This window comes from Nannospalax galili, unplaced genomic scaffold, assembly GCF_000622305.1.
Source record: "Nannospalax galili isolate Female #2095 unplaced genomic scaffold, S.galili_v1.0 scaffold125, whole genome shotgun sequence".
Lineage (NCBI taxonomy): Eukaryota > Metazoa > Chordata > Mammalia > Rodentia > Spalacidae > Nannospalax > Nannospalax galili.
This window is the reverse complement of record NW_008354705.1, coordinates 1,401,584-1,418,439: the sequence shown is the minus strand read 5'-3', so window position 1 is coordinate 1,418,439 and position 16,856 is coordinate 1,401,584. Positions and strand designations below refer to the sequence as shown.

The 16,856-nt window shown below is 41.9% G+C and overlaps 1 protein-coding gene across 1 annotated transcript; it reads right to left on the bottom strand.

Annotated features, from left to right (window-relative positions):
• Positions 1-5,688: 5,688 nt before the first annotated feature.
• Positions 5,689-16,832, bottom strand: Cavin4 (caveolae associated protein 4). The gene is made up of 2 exons (XM_008851905.3): positions 16,050-16,832; positions 5,689-9,491 (listed from the first exon to the last, which is right to left on the bottom strand). The coding sequence occupies exons 1-2, from the start codon at positions 16,455-16,457 to the stop codon at positions 8,790-8,792; spliced, it is 1,110 nt and encodes a 369-aa protein (XP_008850127.1). The 5' UTR covers positions 16,458-16,832; the 3' UTR covers positions 5,689-8,789.
• Positions 16,833-16,856: the final 24 nt, after the last annotated feature.

The window sequence follows — 16,856 nt, the reverse complement described above, 5'->3', positions numbered from 1 at the left end:
CAGCATAGATTTGAGGAAGTGGGTGAGAAATTCTAACCCCACCTAAGGAAACTGTGACAAAAGATGGCTGTTGGGAGAAGCAGAGATAGTCTCGTTCAAGCATGGGACTCTTGGCAGGTTAGCCAATGGATGGATCCACAGTGAAGGAAATTTGGAGACACAAATTAGACTTTGTAGACCTTATAATACACACACACACACACACACACACACACACACACACACACACAGAGTACATTAAATTGGGCAGGGGAAAGTAGTGATAAAGGGCAGGATCTAAATACCATCAAATTATACTGTATGAAAATCACAAAAATAATAAAAGGAAGCAAAAAATCATTAAACGTACTATATGAAATTCACAAAAAATTGTTTTAATTAATTTCTTAAAAGCTGGGATGTAACAGATGCAAAGCAATTATACGGAATGTCCACTAGGTGTCAATATTGAACTGCAATGGGGTTACCTAGGCCACCATGAAGGAGGAAGCTTTTAAGGACTGAGTTGGGATTCCCTAATGGAAGGCACTTGGGATCCGGTGATTTCCTTCACAGTGGGAACCAAGTCAGGAATTGCAGTTAGCTTTCCGTGTGAAGCAGAGTGGTTGCGTTTCAGCTATTAAAAATGCAATAAAATAACGAAATTACGTCACTCCTCTGCTGAACATACTCCACTGGGGCTCCTCACTCAGGATAAAAACTAAGGCCTGGAACACCCCACCCCAGGCTCTCTTCTGTCTTCGCGCAGTCTTCTGAACACACCTGAAACTATTTCCACAAATCCCTGCATGGTTGACTCAGTTTTAAGACACTGTGTCCACCTTATCAAAGAAGCGTTCCAGACAACGAAACAGCAACAACAGCCTGTGCCTCTCCATTATACTCTACCCCCTTACAATGACTTAAGCTTTCTCCCTAACCTTGTAACACTTTAAGAGCTCAGGTAACTTTAAATTACTTCCTTTAATTTCTGGAATTAGGACTCCGAAAAGGCTGTTTTGTCCACTTGCTTTACTCTTAGAGCCTAGAACAGTGCCAGGCTTATAGGTTCTTGTCCCAGTTTTCTTCCTGTGTCTGTGAGAAAACACTGTAACCAAAAGCAACTTAGGAGAGGGAAGGGTTTTAGTTCATCTTACACTTCCAGGTCACAAACCCATCGCTGAAGGAACTCGGGGCAGAAACTCAAGATAGTAGCCTGAAGGCAAGCCCGCTTGATATTTTTTCCACAAAGCATTAGGAAATCCAGCAGAAACCATGGAGGGACACCGCTTGCTGGTTAGCTCACTGCCTTGTGCTCAGCCAGCTATCTTACACAGCTATGGGACCAGCCACAGTGGGCTGGACCCTCTATCAGTTAACAATCAAGACAGACCCCACAGCTACGCCCACAGGCTAATCTGATCTAGGAAATTCCTCAAGATTCCTAAACTGTATTGACAAAGTTAACTAGGACAGATTGAAAAATAGTTCTACCACAACAAAAGATACTGATAAGCTAAAATTCAGAGGCATTTGTTTTCAGTCAGAATATTTATCAATAGGAAAAAAAAAAAGCACTAAATACTGGCAGGTGTCTTGTGATGGAAAACAAAGTCCCTTGCGCTTAACTCACAGAATCTCAAGCGTTCACAAATACTATTGTAAAAGACCTTACAGAAAGTCACAGCTGCCCAGGGAAGCTCTGTGGAACACAGAGAACGTGAGCACTCATCCATCTTGGAGCACTCTGCTTATTACCTTCCCTCCAAAAACAGGACCCAGTCTTAAAAGCTCCCTGCAGAGATGCACTGCACTGGACTTTGCAGCCCTCCTGCACTTGAAACCTATTCTCTTTTGTTTTGCCTCGAAGACAATGGAGACCTCTGCTACCCATCCCCACAGCACTGTGCACTCTTTAAAGTGTTCATTCACAGTTGGGAACTTTCTGGTTCGGTCGGTTGGTTGGTTACTTTTTGTTGGGAATAAACTCAATCATATAATGATTCATGATTTCTTTTTCTGTTCTCCCCATTCCTACATCTCATAGGAGCTGATTTTTATAAAACATAATCATCTGTTTTGAACAAGATTTTGAGAGCAAGTCAGGGAAAATAATCCATTACGTGCCCATGGATTGTTTTGCATCGAATCACAGGAGTGAATTGCAGGCCCCTTTGACCCTAACGAATTTCCAGTCCCTTTACTTCCCTCTATCCTAGAAAGGAAAAGGAGATGCTTAAGCACAACATCACCAGATGAGTTTTGAAAGTATGCTTTTTAATGCAAATTGGGGGGCACCATGTGATTATTTCGGTTTTTGTCTGTGTGTCCACAGGCAGGTGCACACAGGCCACGGGACGAATGTGAAGCTCAGAGAACACTGGAGTCACACTCACCGTCCACCTTGAGGTAGAATCTTATTTCTGCTGCTGCTGTGCTGTGCACGCCAGGCTATCTGGCCCAGGAGCTTCTGGGTGGTTCTCCTGTCTCTGCCTCCCATCTGTCTGCAGAAGTGCTGGGATTACACCATATCCAGTTTATGTGGGTCCAGGGATCAAATTTAGGTTACCAGCAAGTGTTTTTACACAGTGAGGTATCTCCTTGGCCCCAGATAATTTTTTTTCAATATGGGAGCACACTAGACCTTAGACGATTTGCTCTTCAAAACAAATTTGCCTGAAGTGCTGATTCTTATGTGGAAAAGAGACATGAATTTCAAGTACAGAATATTTTGATACATTTTCCTCATGAATTTATAATCTATGGTTTATTTGGATATTTTCTCTCCTGTTAAATTTTGTCCTATTTTTTGACAGTTGACCAGAGAATCAATGCATTCCTCTAAAACCTCTTTTGCTTTGAACTAGAACCAGGAATATCCCGTGCATAATTCCAATAATTTATGTCATCTCTTTATGGAAACATTTCAAACACATGTAGCCACTTGAAAGGTACAAACACAATAAAATGGTACACTCGTTTCAATGGATGGTTTTGATTTTATCCTAAAATGCCTATATAACTACGACTTGACAATTTAAAGCTTATTCAGATCTAACAAGCTCTAACAAGATGCTAATAAATTATGAATATTGACCCATGAGATTATCAAGAACTTGGCAACTTTACAGTATTACACAGTGGGAAAACCAGTAATATCTTAATGGACTTGCAGCAAGGAATTTAAGCCAAACCCTACACACTGTGGCACTTCAGTATAGTTCTAAATGTCCACTTAGAGCATGTCACATTCCTCTTGAAGTAAATCAAGTTGGGAGTTGAGGGAGGCCAGGAACCAGTGTCTGATAGAGACTTCCAGTCCTAAGTAATTATGTCACAGAGTAACCAGGAGAAAGTTTTCCTCAAAAGAGCAGCTTAATTTGGAATTTTGTCAACTCTAAGATCATCCACTTTCAAATTGCCTGAATTTCCTCATGAAAACCCATCACTTCATTTATCTATACTTTAAAGAGTATCAGGCTGGAATATTAGCTCAGTTGGAAGAAAGTTTGCCTAATGTGTATGAGGTCCCTGGTGGAGGTAGGTTATCCTTGGCTACATACATAACAAGTTGGTAGCCAGCCAGAGATACATGAGATGTCTCTCCACTTCTCCCCTGAAAAGTGTGTATCCCACCCTCCTCTAGGCTGTAATCTATAATGTCCAACTCATCAACCTCTTCCATCAGTCCTAATTTAAGACTAGAACTTCAATTCAGTGGGTTCCAAACAGGCCTCAGTAGGGACACCAGCCAAATTCATTGGGCTACTTTTAACACTACAAATTACGTCTCAAAAACACAAACCAGGCTGTGACTTTAAACTGGACCTTACATTCAGATGTGGCTTTTGCACCCCAGGAGTCCTAGCTGCTCCACCCGCTGTCTCCTTAACATTGTCCGCTCAAGTTGGGGCTCAGCTCAGAAGGGAAGCTTGCAGCTATTCCCAGAGGCTGACTGTATGAGGCAGGCCTGCAAGCCTCACTACCAGATGATGAAATGGTGTCTCCCACTGCAAACCTTGCATTTCTTGCAGCCACACCAGGGCATGCAGGTCCCCAAGGAGACCCGTGGGGCCCTTTCCTGTCCTGGATCTAGGTCACCTTTGTCAAAAGAATTTGCCAGATGGAGATTTACTAGACATATGCACATCCCACAATAAAGATGGTGCCTTAAGTCTCCATTTTGCTGCCAAACCTTGCATGAAGTTTCCATCAGAGAAATATAAAGGGTTGTATCAAACCCATCTTCAGCCCCTAGTACATTCAGATGCTATGACTCAGATCCAAGCTGACAGACACCAAAGGATCAGATACGAAACCAAAGAACTAGGCTGGAGAGATGGCTCAGCAGTTAAGAGCACTGACTACTCTTGCAGAGGACCCGGGTTCGATTCCCAACACCTACATGGCAGCTACAAACCGTCTGTAACTCCAGTACCAGGGGATTCAATGCCCTCTTCTGACCTCCGGGTGCACTGACTGCACAACACAGCTGCACTTTCACACATGCAGGAAATACACTCATACACATAAAAAAAAATATATTTTTAAAAAGGAGAAACCAAATAACCCATGATGAGTTAGAGGCTCTTGCTGCATACAAGGCAGCTGATCTGAGCAGGCCACATATACCTGGGCAACTGACCGTGGCCAATGTAGCAGGTTAACAGCATCTGGAAAAAAGCTCAGCTTTAGCTGGACTCTTCAGATGTGAAAGAATACAGGAGAGAAAACCCATTCTAAGAATCAGGCATTGCTTTTCCTTGGAACACACAAGTAGGCAGAACTCTGGCCTTCTGGGCAAAGAACAGACTGCGGAGCTCAGCGGCCTTCAACTCACAAGGCAGTTCTGCTTCTCAAGGGCGTGGGTGTCTTCGGGGAGGGCAGCTTCTACTCTGAGGAAAGGCGCTCCTTGCAGTCTTTGGTTAGGTGAGTCCTAAGAAACTCAACGCAACAGCAGCTAATCCAGATCTCTTACTATTTGATTCTGATCTGAGTGGGACAGCTGCAAATCCTCAGACATCACCTAAGTCCAAACAGCCATGACAGTGGCACGGAATTTAGCAGGAAGCTTCTTTGCTGCTCTTTTGCAGTAGACCAAGTGCTGTCGTGCCTTAAAGTGAAATGGAATTGACAATGAAAACATAATGATCCCTCCCCTTATTTGGAAATCAAAAACTGTAAATTTTCTTAGCAGAGTTCAATGAAAGAAGCTATAGAAAACCTGTCTTATAAGGGGAAGGAAAAAAAAAAAGTCCAGTGATTTCTTTTAATCAAAGTGCACAGTTAACAACAGTTCTTGGAGTATTTTGTATACCAGGACCCATACCCTTTAGCTGATAAGAATCACAACGAGGGGCTGGAGTGGCTCTGGAGTCAAGAGCATTTGCTACTCAGTCATAAGGACCAGAGTTCGGATCCCAGCGCCCATGAAAGCAGTTCACCTGTAATAGCTCCAAGGAGGGCAGAGACAGGAGGCTAGTGGAACTTTCTAGCTTCCTGTCTAGCTGAGAAAATTCAAGCACCAGGCTCAGGGAGAGACCCTGTCTCCAAAGAGTAAGACAGTGAATGACAGAGGACACCCCAAGCGGTCCCTCCGACCTCCACACCTGTACCTGCACATGTGAGTATACAATCACATACAGAGAAACACACACACATGAACATAAATAACTAAATAACTAAAAGAATCATCACAAACATCAGGTCTGTTCTCAACCAAATCCTTTAATGTGTACGAAAGCAAAGAATGAAGTCAAAATGGTTTGTATTTTTTTTTTAAATTGGGTTTGTATCTTTCATTTATGAAAACTTGCTTTTGGGAACGTACACAAGTCCACTGTCACCAAGATGAACTTCCATGTACTCCAGTGTCCTGCATCAGCAGCTTCTCCAACCTGTAAGCGTTGAGTCAGGATGCTGTTCGCTCAGGACACCTGGACCATCACCGGCAGCACACACACTTGCACGTCCCTTCTTTCTACTCTGAAGAGCTTTGAAGTGAGTGCCCCTCCCCTGGTGTCCATGGCTGCTGCACTGCTCTGCGTCATTATGTGGAAAGGGTTAAGTCCTACTAAGTGTTTCTCGTGAATAAATTGTTTAAAGTCTGATGTGAACAATCTCCATATCACAGAGGAGTAAGCAACCCGTTTGGTGTTCTCTGAAACTTTCAAAATAACATTGTCTAGACTATTCCTTATGTTAAACGGGATGTGAGATTTACAGCCCCTTATCTTTGCACCAAGAAAGCAGGGTGAAAGTAAAAGAAATAAAGAACAGGGGCATTAGGAATTAAACATGGGAAGAAATGTCGACAGACATTTATGACATAGAGGGAAACTTCTGGGTAGCAAGAACACAGCACAAAATTACCATGAACTTCTAGGAGCATGAAACTGTTTTAGTGTTTCTGGAGTTGCATAAACTCTATGAGGATGAAGAATTTATCAGGTTTATAACTCCTTCCCTGTCAAATTCTAATATATCGACATGTGTAATATTTCATAAGATGTCAAGCTAGTTATATAACATGTCAGTAAACAAAATTCCTTGATATATGCAGAAAAATATTTTAGCTCAACTGATGCACAGTACTAGAAACAAAACTCTTGTAACTTTTCTATATTCTTCCTAGCCTCAAAGGACTACTACCTCAGGCTTCATTTGCATGCTGCCCTTTCCATTCATCATTGGTTAAAACATTTACAGCTATGACACTGACACCACATTTCGGAATAACGTCCTTTTAAATTTAAATTTATTATTGGCAGTCCAAACTCATTATTGGCCGTCCAAGCTCCTTGTAAGCTGTAATAAAAATGTTTTTAGAATTATTCTTTCAACATTTTATTCAATGTTGCATATGTTTTAGTTTTCTATTAAAAACATAACAAAATTGTCATCTTATGTCTTTGGGCTGAGTGAAAAGAAAATTATGCTGAATCAAACTCACCCATCTGGGTAACTGAGTTAAATGCTTTAAAGCTGACTCTATGTATGTACATGAGTGTATATATACTTTTTAATTTATTTAATATTGTATGTGTTTGAGTGTTTTGCCTTCGTGGATGTAAGTGCACCCATGTCATGCAATGCCCAAGGAGGCGAGAAGAGTCAGATCCCCTAGAACTGGAATTACAGCAAGTTATTAGCAACCATGTGGGTACTGGGAACAAAACCCCCAGTTTCTCTGCAAAAGCAGCTGGTGCTCTTAACCGCTGAGCCATCTCTCCAGCCCCTGTACTGTTTTTAATAGTCCAGTCTGGCCTCACATTCACCTATGATACTCCTGCCTCGGTCTTTTAAGTTCTAGATTCAGGCATGCATTCCCATGCCTGCATATTTTTAACTACTATGTGATTATTCAAAATTGAACCAAACATCAGAAAAAAACGGGATCAAACATCAATAATTCTACCATTTCTGCCATATTAAAAAAAATGAGGGCAGCTAGGCATGGTGGAGGCCGCCTTTAATCCCAGCACTCTGGAGGCAGAGGCAGGTGGGTCTCTGTGAGTTCAAGGCCAGCCTGGTCTACAAAGCAAGTTCCGGGCCAGCTTGGGGCTACAGGGAGACCCTGTCTCAAAAAGAACAAAAATTAAAATGATGGGAAGACTTCAGCACGCTGGAAGTGCAGAATCAGCATGTCTGTTCCTTTAGCAGCAACAGCTACTTGACTGCGCAGGCCTAAATCCAAGAGCTAAGTGGAATCTGACTTTCTCCACATGGTTGTGACAAATGCTTACAGCTAGTGTTTTAGACGGGTGGGCCCTAAAGGGATCATTAAAACATAAATGTTGAAGGTCACTTCCATGCCCACCACATCACAGCAGACTTTAGAAAATCCATTTGACAACAGAGCCCCAGCTTTCCACCTCAAGCTGCTCAAAAAAAAAAAAGCTACAACAGTCCACCTCACATCCAAACCTAAGAAAAATTATAAACATTTTCCAAGGAACATGTTACGACCCAGCTAAAACCCCAGGTTTATTTTCAGTCTTTGATGATGAAAAAGTGGACATCCAAAGATTTCTTTTCCACTCCTGATTCTGGAAGCAGACTTCTGAAGACCAGCTTTAGTTTCTGTTCAAGCCAGGCAGGCCCTCACTACCTGGTGTTGAGGGGCTTCTCACAAGGTGTCACTGTTTCATTCTGTTTTGAGGAACCAGCGTGGTTTACACTTTCCTGGATGTGCATCTCGTTCCCACAAAGCATGTGATGTCCCCTTTGATCTTCACAAATCTCTCAAGGAGGGCAGGGCAGGCAAACCCTCCCCATTCCTATCAGGAAGAATAAGCAGGCAACTTGCCAAATCTCTCACTCGTAAAAAAGCTATGGTGCTACAGCTAACTGCTTTAATCTGTGCCCCCCCAAGAGCTTCAAAGGGAGTGTCATTACCACTTTACTAATGCATCTCTTGATGTGAACATATGGATGATATGATCTACACATTAGTTACTTCCCTTTGAGACTGACTCAAATCTCCAGTTTGTCCTTCATGAATGACCAAGCACATAACTGACCTGAGCCAGGCAACTATTTTCTCAGGGGCCAAGAGAAAGGAATTTTTAAAAAACCACAGCTGCCATGAAAAGGTGGCATATGAAAAGAAAAAGCCATCAGAATCGTAATATGCTCAGGGGAAATAAAAAGAATTCTCAAGGAATTTAGGAGAAAAAGTATATAATATGTATATTATACAAGAAACAGTCATACCATTTATTTTCCTATTGGCATATAAAAGAAATGACTATGCTATTCAAACTACAACTGCAGGATTAAACAAATTTATGTTTATACTTAATTCCTCTTTATGACGACTGCTTTAAATCCACCAAGAGTGACTCGTCATCCTCCACTCTAACCTGAGGTTTAAAAGTCACCTTCAATGGCTCAGGAGTTGGGGGGTTTCCTCCTTCTTGGGGAGTGTACCCTACCCTGGCCACCTCCTCTTCTGTTTCGGTGAGCTCATCAGGGTGAAACTCATGGATGGGGCCCAGGGCCGGGCTGCCTGTAATGATGTCCACACCCATCTCCCTGTCCCCATCCTGACCTCCAGCCTTGGGGTCCTTAGCTTTCCTAAGGCTGCGTATCTTAAAAGCTTCCTTTGAGGGAGCAGCATTCGAAATAGATTTCTTAAATCTTTCCCCGGACTGTTTCAGCCTCTCTCCCGATTGCCTCAGCCTCTCTCCCGATTGCCTCAGTCTCTCTCCTGACTGCCTCAGTCTCTCTCTCCTCTCAGGCGTGACTATTCTGGTTCTAATTCTGCTCACTTTCTTGTCAAAATTCTGCCGTGTCTTCTGCATGTTTTCTTTGGAAAACGCCTTTTTGATATGATCAATGTGCTCCTTGCCTGACTTTCTAAACCTGGCAGATCTGCTTTCTTCAATATAATATTCTTCATCCGATGAGAGATCTATTGGGGGATCAAAGATTTCCTCTTCCTCCTCCTGGTTCTCAGGTAGACTTCTGTCTTTAACAATAGACAGGGATGTGGGACACTGAATCTCCTCCTGTAGGAGAGAAAAGCAAAGCGTGAGTGAGTACTTCCTGTGCAGTAGGATCAGCTTTTACCTCTGGCCATACTTTGCAACCCTCCTCCACGCTGTTTATCTTCTGCCTGGTCCTTAAAATTGGCATTTCTGAAGGTCTCTCTCTTTGGTCAATACAGTATTTCTTACAAATATTATATGGTCGGTCACCTATCCGCTCCTACTAAGATGACTGATGGACAAGTTTCTCTATCTAGATGTAATATAGGCACCTTAAGGTACAAAATTCAAATCCATTCATTACCCTCTTTACTTGCATCTCCTTTCCTTTACCTCAGTGCCAGTAACCACCTGGGTGCCACACAAGTCTCAGAAAGACCACCCCAAATGCATCCTCTCCCTCCGTCCATACTCAACCAGTCATCAAGTTCTATCGATGACACACTACTATTCATCTGTTTGCTCCCCAATCCTCTACCAATAGCTTCTTATATGCAAATTTGCCTTTGTCTTTAAATAAATGGTCAAATTACATCCATACTAAAGAAGTATTTTAAAATACATCCCTTTGTAATTTATTATGAGTGTCTGATTATATACCTATTTTATTAGCATTGCTTTAAAAAAAATAACGTGCTTACACTGTAAAAAAGTTTATATAGGTTGGAAAATTTGGAAGGGAAAGGAATGCCAAACTTACACACCAACAGTGAGAAATCTCACAGTATTGTTGAAGTTTGGTAGTAGTTTTCAGTAAATAATGCTCAAAAACTATAGTAGACATTTAGAATTGCAACTTTACATTCTAAAATATATTTACATATTTTCAGTTTGAGAGTTCTATCAGTTTTGGTTATTAAAGTTGTTTTTCTGTTTTTGTTTTGTTTGTTTAACTTCCCAGACTGTGATTTTTATCTCCAGAAGTGCAACTTGGTGATTTATATTTCCTGTAGGGCACAGGCAGACTGGGCTGGAGAACAGTAATAGAAGGCTGGAAAACCTCTTGGTGCCTGGGAACGGGAAGGTCCAACATCAAGACCTGGATGGCCAGGACCTCACGTGGAGCAAAGACCATAACTGGCCGTCAAGGGCAGTGACAGGTCCATTCTAGAGAATCAGTTCTCCCAAAGTTACAATCTTCAAATGACAGAAACCTTCCCTGTCCCCAGGATAAGCCCAACACAGAGACAAAGCCACTGCCATGCAAAAGCTGGGACCTGGGGGCGGGGGGGGCGAGAACAATGCAGCCAACTCAGAGAATTCTGAAAATGTTGTTCAACATCAGGAAGTCCTCCATCCTCCAATCTGCTCCATCATCAGCCAACCACCAGAGGAATGTGGAACCGTGGCTCATGGTTGGGGACCACAGCTTCAGGTCACAGAAGGGGACTACAAATTCATGCAAGAGGACAGCTCTAGGTTCACAGGGTGGGGGGAGGTTGATCACAGTTCCAGCTCATAGGAGGGGACCACAACTATAGCTCAGGGGAGGGAACACAGCTCCAGTTCACAGGAGCCCTACCAATATCTTCATTCAGCTCCTCAACATCTAGTCCTAAACTTATGCCTTCAGTCTTTTCTGATCTCTCTCCCTCTAGATCATCCCCTAAGGATTTCCTGAGAAATATTTCCATAGCATAGCCTGATTATAATCCATGGAAGACATTTAGGAGTTCATCAGTACTCAAGCAGAGTCTGAATTCTGCATTAGGCTTAAAAGGCTCCTCTATCTGCCCAGACCCTACATTCCCTGTTCTCCAGCCCAGTAGCATACAGCACTCTCAAGTTCCTCAAACACAAAATGTTTTCAACCCTCTACACAGTGTGTCCAACCCATGAGCCACCAGCCATGTACGTCCCAGACAGCCATGAATGTGGCCCTACAGGCTTATAGATGGCAACATCATATTGCAATGTAAAAGATTGGACACTAATGCTCTACACTTTCAAACATGGTTGCTGATACTGTCAATGGCTCTTTATTGTTTTTAGCTTTACAAGTGGTGGCTTTAAGAATCAATTCAAACATCCAAACTTCCCCAAGTAGCTAGTTTTGTCTCCACTTTACACAGGAAGACCATGTACAACAGTCTGAAATGAGCTGGACAGCCCCCCTTCTTATACATGTTCTCCTGAGGCCCTCGTAAGATGACAGCATCATTCAAGGCAGGGATGCGTCTTATTCATTATTTGTATGCAGCACCTGTGCATGTTGAACATACTAGGTATACTTAATGAATGACTTCAGCACAGAGTTACTAAGTTACCATGTATCACTTAATATTCTAGAACCTGGAGACATCTGAAGGAAACTTACAGTAAAAGCTTCAGCTCTTAGACAAAGAGAGAACGCACATGTTGGATGGTAATAAATTCAAGGGGAACAGAAGGGAAAGGAGTGTCTGCTGACAGGGGACGGTGACATCTGAAAACACAGTAGTCACAAAGACCTTATGAACAAGGTAGGAAGCTGAGGAAGAAGGGTGAACATCGAGGAGGCCGTCCGGCTGGAGCAGAGACCAAGGGGCACGAGGAGGAAAGAGAGCAGTAGGAGGGCCACGTCCAGAACGGCTCTGTGCCTAATAACAACAAACAAACAAACAAACAAACAAACAAACAAACAATAACACAAAGTGAAGAAATAAAAGAAAATATATTTTTAGGTTTTGTTTTCAGAATGTTTTGAGATTTGAGTGTCTCAGATTTGAGTGTCTCAGATTGAGAGTCAGATTTTTGAAGCTGTAGAAAGAATAAAAATGAGGTGTGTCAGGCAGCTGAGGAGAGAGAAAGCCAGGGAGGCAAAGAGAACAAACTGCAAAAACATTGCTACTTGAGATCCAGATTAAGTCTACTCAATTAATAAGGAGATACAATAAATTATAAGAAGTATATTTGCACATACTCTAAAACAATCAGCCTGATGGTCAAGAATCCTTAGACTCTTATTCCAGAGGATATTTAAAGTTAAATTCTTTGGCTACAGAATTGGAGTGTCTAGGAGCTTTAAAAAAAAAAAAAAAAAAGGCAGAGGTGGTGTCTCATAACTCTGATGAGTGAGAGGCAGTAAAGTTATTCCACTCCCTTCCTGACACCTGCTGTGGGGACCAGCATCAGATCAACAACACTGTGGGCTGGGTTAGCCTGAGGAGGAGTAATTCAAAAAGCAGGAACTGAAGAGTAATTGCCTGGTCAGGAGAAACCCCACAGTCTTGCTGTGGAGACGTCAGATAGCATCCCAGAATCTCGAATGCTTCGCTTCAACTGCACAGCACAAAGCACAAAAGCAAGCTTCGAAACCAAGTAAAGCTGAGGAAGGGGTAAAATCTACTGCCCAGAAATCCATTACCATCCCGGAATCAGTGATGCCATGAGTTAGCAAACACACTGAACCAACAATTGTGGAAGTTGAACTAGAGCTGACTTCCAAATATGATACCTGTTTATGTCAGGTTGAGGTAAAAGTAGCTTTTTGTTGTTGTTTTTGAGACAGTCTCACGTAGCCCAGGCTGGCCTCAAATTCAGTGTATTGGAATTCCTGATCCACCAGTCTACTTCCCAAGTGGGAAGATTACAGGTCTACACCACCACACCTAGTCAAAAATAACATTTTTGTAACAGAATGAATACACGGGTGAGAATAAAGTGGAATTGAATGAATATGAAAGTAAAGCAGATAGCGGAAATTTGAATACATAGAAGTCTGGGACTTATCCTTAGTGACTTATTTGGTAACCATAAACTCGTGCTTAGTAAGTAACTAAAATTTGAGAAGATATGCTATGACTCCTGGCATATGTGATGAGAGGGGTCACCAATGTGCAAATGTGTTCAAAGAAAAAAACATGCCAGCCAGTGTATTTCTTTTTTTTTCTCTTTTCTTGCCTTTTTGAGACTCCCTGTAGCCCCAACTGGCCTCAAACTCACAGAGATCTGCCTGCCTCTGCCTCCTGAGACGAACCACCACCATGCCCGGCTTATACCTGTGTATTTCTATACCAGGTAATTTTTTAAATGCCAGTATCCAGGATTCATCAAAAGCTTATCCATACACAACCAGTAAAGATCATGGTAGAAAGATATATCCGGGGAAATGTTTGGGAAAACTTAGTGGAAATAAATGTATACTTTAAATGACTAAGGGACAATTTTCAAATGACCACATCTACTTATTAGCTCTGAGAATTATAACTAATTTTAACTGGACTACTAAGAATAACCATGTGAATATCATGTACATGTTCTAACATTTAATGAATGTATGAATCTGAATTCTATGTCCATTGTATGTGCCTCAGTATTTTCTCTGCAGGCTTATAAAAGACAGTAATTGTTTTTCTGACAAACTCACCTAATCTGAACAACTTAATTTCACAGACATTCTCCTTAAGACATTCTGTCTTAAAAGAAAAGAGGCCTGCTTTTAACTACTACCTCTCAGTTCCTCTAATAACCACAGGGCCCAACAAGGGGGAAAATGGCCAGTAAGAAACAGGGAATAAAGAGACAAAAAGGAAAACAACTTTAAAGGGCTGGGTGTGTGGGGGCTGGGGGTTTACATCGATAGACAACGCCAGTTCGAATTTTCTCAGCAGCTGCTTTGCTGTAACTTTTGTGAGTCCTGATGAGAGCCTGGTCTGATGCTTTGGACATAGGTCCTCAGAAGTATGGGACCCCAAGTCCTAGCACACTTAAGGCAATGGAAGGTGAGCTCCCAGGCACTGGCTGATACCTTTGGAAGCTGAACTGAAGAATGGACACATTCTCCAATACCATATCCAGTTCACCATGGTATGGACGAACACTGAAACCGCCAACCAAGAGTAAGGTTACATTCAGCCTAGAGAAGAGCTTTGGGGAACCTGGGAAGAAAGAGACAGGGGAGGGGGGTATAAAGGACTCTAATGGCCCAGTCCGCTCTCTCTTTGAAATAAGCACCTCAGGGCCTCTCTCCTCCCTATTCTTTTTCCTAAATAACCCATGAACATTTAAAAACATCCAAAAATATCACTCTCTCATTTCAGTGTAACTCGACCACTCAACAAAGAGCAATAGAGCACTGACTCATGCATAAAGAACGTGAAGAGTACGGGCCACATCCCTGGTATTTACAGAAAATATCTGCCCATGTAACCCAACTGAGCTCTTACTTCAATTTGTTTTATTCTTTTAGGGTTTTTCCTTATACGCATTGATTTTCATGGATAGCCGTGCACAGGCACCAGTAAACATTTCCACACACGTTCTTGCTTTCTTGCTTTTACACTTAGAACACATTCTTTGACATGAAATTAGGGGGTCAGAAGGTTTGGGAAATTTTTAAGTTCATAACACACACTATTAAAAATAAATGCCTTCAGAGCCGTTGTGCCAACTAAGGCCTCCCGTAGCAGAACATCAAAGAACTTTTTTTCTCGAACCCTCACACTCTGAATTTACATTTCTGTGATGGCCAGGGTTTAAATAAGTTTTTTTTAAAAAAAGGAATTCCACTCTTGTTTATTGTACATAAACTTCCAGGTGACGCTTCTCTCATTTTTTTTTTTAAACTGTCGGAGAAAAGTTCGACTTGTTCCTTAATTTATAAGTATTTAAAAAATACACTATATAGTCATTATACATTTACTATGGTATGTTCCAACAGGTGGGGGAGACTGAGCACTTACAGGGACTTAGCTCAATGTGCAGTGGCACACACAATTATATCAAATCAGCTAAGTAAAAAGACTTTGCAATCAATTAAGGAATTATTTATGGAACTTCTACATCTATGTTATACCATTACAATATTAAAAAATAAAATTTAAGCTGACATGGTGGCTCATGCCTATAATCCTAGCACTTGGGAATTTGAGGCAGGAGCATTGGCCTAACTTTGAGGATAGCTTGAACTACATATTACCTTACGGCTACAGGCTGGAGTGCATCACAAAAACCAATAAAAGTTTAAAAAACTAATAAATCACCTGAATATTCATTGAGAAATAGCTAACTTTTTATTATTGTGACTAACACATAAAAATTCCTATAGACAAACTACATTCTAAAAAGTTTATAATTTGCTGGCTGGGCTTTCTAGGCTTTCTGTGGTAAAAGTAAAGCCATGATTGTGGGGTTCCCAGCTAACTTGTCTTTTAGGGGGATGCCATGGATCAAATGCAAGCATCACCCATGCTAGTCAAGTGTTCTGGCACCGAACTGTGTCCTCAGCCCTTCCCAGTCTCTTCTTTTATGCAACAAGAAGTGTTTTAAATCTGAGATTTCTTTGGACTCTTCTAGCTCTGACATGCTCAAAGTCTATGCTCAGTAATACAGCTAATATGCTGAGAGTCTGACCAATATTAAGTTTCAAAAGCAAAAAATATAGCCATGAGCTACAGTTCATATTACATGAAACGGTAAGAAGCCCAAACACAAATATGATAGTAGCATCAGTTAAAATAGAAATGGCTGCATCCCGAGCTCCCCTGCATGACCATAGATGAGTGGCTAAGATGTAACACTGGGAACTCCTGCGACCTGGTGACAATTATAGGATGCAAGAGATTAGACTCATCAAGCTGAACAGAAATGCAAGTGTACCTGGAATATTACCACGCGGAACTTGTTTTTCTTCATTATTTCTTCTTGCTTGGTTTCAACTTTGGTTACATGCACTTGCTGCTTTTCCACCCGGGCCTTCACATCTTTAATGTGAGCACTGACTTTCCGTGTCTTCTCAAACAGCTTGTTGATGACATAGCCCGTATTGCTGTGTGACTGTGACAGCTTCAGCAGGTCAATCTGGACAGATTTGATAGCATTTTCCATCTCTCTGTGTCTCTCCTCTATTCTCTTCTGGCTTGCCTGCACACTGTCCACGATAGTGGCTACTTTGTCTAGCACAGTCACAATGGTAAGAGCAGCATCCTGGTCTTCATCTTCAGTAACATCGGACAGGCGATTCTGGTGGACTTTACCAGCATTTGAAGCAGACCCAGTATGTTCCATTTTATTTCTTTCTCAGAGAAAGACTGACCCTATAGCAATCAATTCTGGCACTTGAGGCCAAAAGTCAGCTTGGTAACAGGGAACAAAGCTGCTTAAAAGGTTGAAAACCCCACCCTGGAGAGTGGTCAAGTATTTATAACTACAAATGCCCATACGTGACTGCTCTGCAACACGAGCCCTTGCAAAGCACTGGGGATGGTTCCAAACATGCTTGCTGACTGACTAAGGGACTCAAATAAGCCTGTGTGGGTGGAAGAGGAAAGCAGTTTGAAGAAGTTCCCTAAGCCACGATGTCGCTCATTCTAAGCCTACAAGCCAAGTAACAAAATGCAAACTCCAAATCTTGGGAGAAGCTTTTTGACTTTGGATCATTTCAAGCAGCAGTTTGTAAAAGCAAAA